Source organism: Ursus maritimus, unplaced genomic scaffold (assembly GCF_017311325.1).
Source record: "Ursus maritimus isolate PB19 unplaced genomic scaffold, ASM1731132v1 scaffold_5, whole genome shotgun sequence".
Taxonomy (NCBI): domain Eukaryota; kingdom Metazoa; phylum Chordata; class Mammalia; order Carnivora; family Ursidae; genus Ursus; species Ursus maritimus.
In genome coordinates this window covers 52,986,139-52,994,244 of record NW_024426663.1, presented here as the reverse complement: position 1 = coordinate 52,994,244, position 8,106 = coordinate 52,986,139, and the positions used below count along the sequence as shown (strand labels likewise).

Here is an 8,106-nt window from a genome sequence, read left to right as displayed (position 1 = left end):
TCCGGCCCCAACACCTTCTCTAAGATTTTTAAGCTACCAGCGAACGCATGGTGGCGCTGTTGACTAAGAAGGCGAATTAAACCACCGGCATTGTGCGCACTCTTTAAGGCACCGATCCAATTCGGTAAACTAGGGGGTTGTGAGCCTGGGCAGATTTTTAAGCAAGCAAATCTGAGCCCAGGAAAGGATTATTCGCTAGACCTTCTTCAAAGGTTGGAAGGCAAAAGGCTGCGTTTGCTAGCACTGCCGGAGGCTTAGTTTGGCAATATATCCGGGAAGAACGTGGCGAAAGCACAATGGAGGCCAGAGGGGAGCGTTTTCTTAGACAAAGGCAAGTCCTATTTCTCTTTGTTTTTCTGGGTGGGTCTCTGGCTGGGTCTGACTCAAGACGCTACTCTGTGTTTGAGGAAACAGAGAGGGGCTATTTAATAGCCAACCTAGCAAAGGATCTAGGGCTAGGGGTAGGGGAACTGGCTGTGAGGGGCGCCCAGGTTGTGTCTAAAGGGAACAAACAGCATTTTCAGCTCAACCATCAGACCGGCGATTTGCTCCTGCATGAGAAATTGGACCGGGAAGAGCTATGCGGCCCCACGGAGCCATGTATACTGCATTTTCAGATATTACTGCAAAACCCTTTGCAGTTTGTTACAAATGAGCTTCAGGTCATAGATGTAAACGACCATTCTCCGGTATTCTTTGAAAATGAAATGCAGCTGAAACTCTTAGAAAACACGCCACCAGGAACCATAATTCCTTTGGAAAATGCTGAGGACTTGGATGTGGGAAGAAACAGTCTCCACAACTACACTATCACTCCTAATTCCCATTTCCACGTTCTCACACGCAGCCGTAGGGACGGAAGAAAGTACCCACAACTGGTGCTGGACAAAGCGCTAGACCGCGAGGAGCAGACAGAGCTCATTTTGACGCTCACCGCGCTGGATGGCGGCTCTCCACCCCGGTCGGGAATCGCCCAGCTCCACATCCTGGTCTTAGACATAAACGACAACGCCCCTGAATTTACACAGTCACTCTATGAGGTTCAAATTCTAGAGAACAGCCCCATTAACTCTGTTATTGTCACTGTCTCAGCTTCTGACTTAGATACAGGAAATTTTGGGACAGTATCATATGCATTTTTTCACGCTTCTGAAGAAATTCGCAAAACCTTCCAGCTAAATCCAATTACTGGTGATATCCAGCTAGTCAAATATTTGAATTATGAGGTTATGAATACTTATGAAGTGGACATAGAAGCTAAGGATGGCGGAGGCCTTTCCGGAAAAACCACAGTGATAGTTCAGGTGGTTGATGTGAACGACAACCCACCAGAACTGACCTTGTCCTCAATTACCAGCCCTATCCCTGAGAACTCGCCAGAGACTGTGGTGGCTGTTTTCAGTGTGTCTGATCTAGACTCTGGAGACAATGGGAGAATTATGTGTTTCATCGAGAACAATCTCCCCTTCGTGCTCAAACCATCCGTAGAAAATTTTTACACCCTAGTTACAGAGAGACCACTCGACAGAGAGACCCAGGCCGAGTACAACATCACCATCACCGTCACCGACCTGGGCACCCCCAGGCTGAAAACCCAGCACAACTTAACGGTGACGGTGTCCGACGTCAACGACAACGCCCCCGCCTTCAGCCAAAGCTCCTACACCCTGCGGGTCCGCGAGAACAACAGCCCCGCCCTGCACATCGGCAGCGTGAGCGCCACCGACAGAGACGCGGGCGCCAACGCCCAGGTCACCTACTCGCTGCTGCTGCCGCCCCACGACCCGCACCTGCCCCTGGCCTCGCTGGTGTCCATCAACGCGGACAACGGGCAGCTGTTCGCGCTCAGGGCGCTGGATTACGAGGCGCTGCAGGCGTTCGAGTTCGGCGTGCGCGCGGCCGACCGCGGCTCGCCCGCGCTCAGCAGCCAGGCGCTGGTGCGCGTGCTGGTGGTGGACGCCAACGACAACGCGCCCTTCGTGCTGTACCCGCTGCAGAGACGGCTCGGCGCCCTGCACCCGAGCTGGTGTGCCCAGGGCGCAGAGGCGGAGCTACCTGGTGACCAAGGTGGTGGCGGTGCGCGCGACTCGGGCCAGAACGCCTGGCTGTCGTTGCCAGCGTATGGCTCACGGAGCCCCACCGGGCTTGGTGTGGGCGCACAACGGCGAGGTGCGCACGGCCCGGCTGCTGAGCGAGCGCGACGCCGTCAAGCACAGGCTGCTGGTGCTGGTCAAGGACAATGGCGAGCCGCCGCTGTCGGCCAGCGTCACGCTGCACGTGCTGCTGGTGGACGGCTTCTCGCAGCCCTACCTGCCGCTGCCGGAAGTGGCGGCGGCCGAGGCCCGGGCCGACCCGCTCACCGTCTACTTGGTCATCGCCTTGGCGTCGGTGTCGTCGCTCTTCCTGGTGTCGGTGCTGGTGTTCGTGGCGGTGCGGCTGTGCAGGCGGAGCCGGGCAGCGTCGGGGGGCGGCTGCTCGGTGCCCGAGGGCCCGTTTGCGGGCCACCTGGTGGACGTCAGCGGCACGGGGACCCTGTCCCACAGCTACCAGTACGAGGTGTGTCTGAGGGGAGGCTCAGGGACCGGCGAGTTCAAGTTCCTCAAGCCCATGGGTCTGGTTCAAGACACTGAGTGAGACTAAAGCAAAGCTCCAATTTTAAGGATAGTTTAGGTTTCATTTACAGAATAGTATAAAGATAGTTGTTTGACTATGTTCTTCTTTTGAAATCAAGAATCTTTAGTTGATATAACCTTTTGTTTATATATTGATTTTACTTTGTTAATCCTTGCATATTCTTTTTTCATCTGCTTCCTTTCTTACTAATGCAGTCTTAATGCCTCCTTTTCCTTTTCTAATAGGTGAGCAAAAATACATTCATTTTGTTTTAATGATGATTTCTAACAGGTTTACTTTAAGGAACTCATCTCAAATTCTATATCCAGAGCAATGTAGATAGAGTTCCACACCAGCGATCTTATAATTTACCTTGTTGAATACAGTCAGATATTGTTCTTTGCAATATACTTAAAGCAGCTTCGTAGTTAATGAAGTTTGTGGATAGATATAATTTGTTTTAAGATGCACCTTATTTAAGGTACAACATGTTTTTAAGGACATAGTAATCAAACGAAAGTAATACATTTAGTTCAGTTTCTGTTTTGACATTTGCAATTAATATTTCAATATTATATGCATTTACATTGACAAAAATGAACACAAAATATAGGCTATAAGGCAAATTACTCTTGGATTTGCCTAGAGTATTCTCATGATGTCTGAAGAAAAAAATTAAACCTAGAGCATTTTGAACAACACATTGTGCCTTTCCATTTTGCACGAAAACGTTGTTTAGTGAGGCATCTGATGCAATGACAATTAAGTTTGTAAATTCTGAGATATAAATGTTATCAACCCGAGTCATTTTTTAAAAGGTTTTATTTATTTATTTATGTATTTATGTATTTATTTATTTATTTATTTCAAAGACAGTGTGGAGATGGGTAGGAGAGAGAGAGAGAGACTCTCAAGCAGACTCCATGCTTAGCTCCATCTCAGGACCCTGAGATCACAACCTGAGGGGAAACCAAGAGTCTTGGGCTCAACAGGCTGACCACCCAGGTAATCCAACCTAAGCGTCATTTTTAAAAATTTTCAAGAAAGCACATGCATATATGACCTCTAAATGGATTATGGTAAAAGTGGTGTCCCATCCAATCCTACTTTTAAAATTAATACCTAGGGGCGCCTGGGTGGCCCAGTCAGTTAAGCCACTGACTGTTGGTTTTCGGCTCCAGTCCTGTCTCAGCATCAGGAGATTGAGCCCTGCCTCCGTGCTCCAGTTGGAGTCTGCTTGAATTCTCTCTTCCTCTCCCTCTGCCCCACCCTGCCTCCATTCTCTCTCTCTAAAATAAATGAGTAAATCTTTTTAAGAAGAACCATTTAAATTAATACCCACTGGCATTTAGATGGTGATATATGAGGGAAATACATATGTATTTTTTGTTTCCTGTCTTGATTCCCTCCTCCTGATTTCAATCTGTCATGACTCAGGATTATATATGGTCCTTCTGGGATAAACTGTCCATCCACATCAGCATTCTACCCCCTATAATGTAATTAAAAGATGTCCAAGAATAGGGTAGTTCTAAAGAAGAGAGAGCAGTATCATTGTGAAAGTCTAAATTAGCTACACCTATGGATAAAATCTGGAAGCAACCAAAACACATTTTATGGCTATTTTGGGTGAAACAGAAAAATTTATATTTAAGTGACAAATTATTTAGTTCCCAATTAGAGAAGTTGATTAGGAAAAAATCAGTTTTCTTCTCAGAGGCATTTTCTCATCCAAATGGATAGAAACTTCCAAGAACTGAAAACTGATGACTAGAAGAAAGTAAAGTTTCTCAATGATTTTGAAAATTCCCAAAAGAGAAAAAGAATTTAAGATTGACTTGCCTTCAATCATACATTAAAGTGTAGTTATAAATGCTGTCATTTTATATAACTGAGAATCAAATGTATGAATCCTATTAACCAGGGGAAAGAGAATATTTCCTTTCACTGATGAAGCACTTTATAGAGATGTTTGAATCTGGCTCTTTTAGTCAGATCTTTTTTCTTCTTTTCATACGTAGCTGAATTTTCAGTAAGAGAAGAAAAAGGCTTAGTCCTGGGTAGTGTGAGAGCTAGGGAAGTATTCTCTGTAAGGTATAGAAGGCAGGTTTTTTTTTTTTTCCATTATGGTATACGATCTAGGACTAAAGTTGGAGGGGCTAAATGCTGAGCATTCATTTATACCCAGAACACAAAAGAATGGATACTATTAATAACTTAGTTGGTCAATCCGTTGAATTCATATACTGTTGAGAAAGTGAACAGAATTTAGTAAAGCCAGAAAAGATCCTCTGAACTAAATTTGAAGATCAGAAGTAATTACACCTTAGTCTTGTTTCAAAATTGCTTTTATTTCTGGGCTGTTGAAGACCTTTTACTCTTTTATTTGAAGACAATGTTCAAAAACCTCTTTATCTGGATATTAAGTACAGGACAAAGAGGGCACCATATGTATAGTACTATCTATTGTGGCCACTTTTTGGAATTCCCATACTGAAAGTCTGGTACAGGGTAAAAGGGATGACTTCCTGTGCTAATGATAATTTTTAGTAGTCTTCTATGAGGACTAATAAGTTCATTACTGTGAATTATTTCCAAATCGATCTCTAATATTCTAATTTTCAAAAAGTAAGAGAAATTAAAATGGCCCCTCCCCCCAAACACACTAAATAACCTGACTAGACTCTAAGGAACTTGTCGGTAGAGTATGTTTCTGTTTTATTCAGATAGCACAATGTGTCACACACAGTAGATGCTTGAATAACATTTGTTGCATGAGTATGTTTGGGGGGAGGGGCCATTTTAATTTCTCTTCCTTAAATATGGCTGCCTTGTAAATGAGGACTTTAAAAAAAAGTCAGTTTTTCTGCATATCCCACTACTTTTATTCTTTATTTATACTGGCTTTTCAGAGTAGTTTGCTATATATTTTAAAGCTAGAAGTCTGTTAGTTTTAATTCAAAGTTACTTTTATGTCTAATACTGATATTCTTAGCTTGGTTATAGTTTGGTTGAATATAGATTTTTGAATTTAAACAATTTTCCTCCTGTTCTTTTGGTATTCAACACTGTTGATCAAAAGTATGAAATCAGTATAGTTGTCATTCTTTTATTTGTAAACTTCTTTATTTTTTAAGAGTAATCTCTATGCCCAGCATGGGGCTCTAACTCACGTCCCAAGATCAAGAGTCCTGTGCTCTACCCACTGAGTCAGCCAGGTGCCCCGCCTTTACTCTGTTGTTTTTTTTTTAATATATTTTTTCTTTATTCTTGATGTGCTGGTACTTGCTAGGTCCCAACCTGAGATTTACCCAATATGCTGATTGTTTTTGTTTCAGTAACTTTAGTTTTTTTTTAACTTCCATTTGGTCAGTTTTCACAACAACTTGTTTTTTCTATTCACAATTGCTATTTCCTTCTTTTTTGTTTGAGGAAAGTAAATGTCTTTTACTCTTAAGTTCTTTCCATATTGTTCTGAATCTCTGTTTCTTGTGTATACATTCTTTTATCTGTTGAGTCCATTTTTCACTCTGTTACTCTTCCTCATTTGCTTGGTGATATTTTATTGACAACTCATCCCCTTCTGGAGGTTTCCCTCATGCCAGTACTGGTATTGGTAGTCTTGTGGAAGGGAGGAAGGAGGAGTCTCAGGGTGGTTCCAGCCCCAGGCTCTGCAAATCCAAGCCTTAATGAAGAAGCTTAGCTCAGCTCTGTCACACACAGGGAGAAGTTTGAGACCAACACCTAATGATGTATTTGGTCTGGGTCCCAGTCTCCCTTGGACGGTCCTGCTCTGCATTTGCTCCGTGAGGCAAAATCACAGAGAAGGTCACCCTCTGCCTCTTGTTTGTCATGGTGATGGCTGAGGCTGTAGACATGGGAGCTAGTGGAGACATTTTTTACTTTCTAATTTGCAGAGTAAACAAGCCGGTTTTGAGGAAAATCGAGTTGTAACTGAAGTAATTGATACATGGGGATTCCCTACAGGACAAAAAAGCAAGGTCTTGATTAATATGTGACAGTGTTGCACATGGTAGTGCTGGATGACCAAGAAAATGTGCTGCGGAGCTATCTTATATTATGCACTGAGCTGGTGCCACACAGACAAGGTGGTAACCGGGATGGCAATCTGAGTAGAACTCAGGACTGTTTCATCAATGATTCAAAGCTTCATAGTACTTGATGTTTAGCAAGTGGGCCCACAACCTGGAATTATCAGAGCGCTGAAGCATATCTAGGCTCCAAAGTCACAGGCACAGCCAGGCACAAGCTACTGCTATGATTAAAGACTAGAGGTCACCTCTATTTGACAGGGTCTAGGACCTATCCCCACCTGACCTGTCATTCACTGAACCTCCACAGATGTCTACTCAGCTGGCAGGTTCTCTGTCCTCTTGAGCAGTGAGATGACCCGGCCATCCTCCTCTTTCGATTCTCTGCTCCTGTTCAATGATGTTCAGTTGTGGAGGATGAACAGGGAACCTTCAGTGGACTACTGCTCATAAGGCCATTTTTTTTGAGCATTTGGGGGATATCAACATCATTTGGACTTAGTTGAAGAACTATTAATGTGAGAGGTTTCTGACTGGAATGTCAGAGACTAATGGGTTCAGCTTTCTGAAGTCAGTTGTCTCCAGCTAATATGGGCTGACTATGAGGAAGAGCTTTGATAAGAAACTCAACTTCTAAAACGACTGGTGGTTTATAAAAAATTAAAACTGTATTGTCTAAATATTGTCATTTTGAGGTGGGAGGGGTTTTACCTAAATTTTTTTATCTTTAGGGAAATGGATTTTTTCATCCTAAATGTCTTATCCTATTCAAGATTTAATCAGTAATCAAAAACTTTCCATAAAGAAAGGCCCAGGACTAGAATTCTACTGAATGTTTAAAGAATTAGCACCAGTCCTTCACAAATCCAATTGTAAAAAGAGGACCAGAGACATCTCCCAATTCATTCTATGGGGCCCATATTATCATGATGCTAAAACCAGACAAAGATAATACAAGAAAATAAAATAATATACCATATCCCTTATGAATATAGATGCAAAAATTCTCAACAAAACATTAGCAAACTAACTCCAGCAACATATAAAAAGGATTATATACCATGACCAAGTAGAATTCATCCCAGAAATTAAAGGTTGGTTTAACATATGAAAATCAATCAGTGCAATACCCATATTACCATCTCAACACAGAAAAATCACTACAAAATCCAATACCTTTTCATGATAAAAAAACACTCAATAAACCAGGAAGAATAGGGAATATCCTCAACCTGATTAAGGACAACTATAAAACCCACAGTTAACTTCATATCTAATGGTGAAGGACTTTCTCCCTAAGATGAGGAACGAACAAGGATGTCTCCTCTCACTGCTTTATTTAATATTGTACTGGAACTGTAGCCAGGGCAATTAGGTGAGAAAAAGAAAATAGTTCAGATTGGAAATGAAGAAGTTAAAGTATATTTGTGGATGACATGAT

The 8,106-nt window shown here is 42.8% G+C and overlaps 1 protein-coding gene across 1 annotated transcript; it reads left to right on the top strand.

The window, feature by feature from the left end:
* The first annotated feature begins 227 nt into the window (after window positions 1–227).
* On the top strand, window positions 228–2,692 carry PCDHB3 (protocadherin beta 3). The gene is given in 4 exon segments (XM_040622335.1): window positions 228–1,997; window positions 1,999–2,077; window positions 2,080–2,114; window positions 2,116–2,692. Coding segments are annotated over 4 exon segments (2,334 nt in total). The 5' UTR covers window positions 228–296; the 3' UTR covers window positions 2,635–2,692.
* The last annotated feature ends 5,414 nt before the right edge of the window (window positions 2,693–8,106 follow it).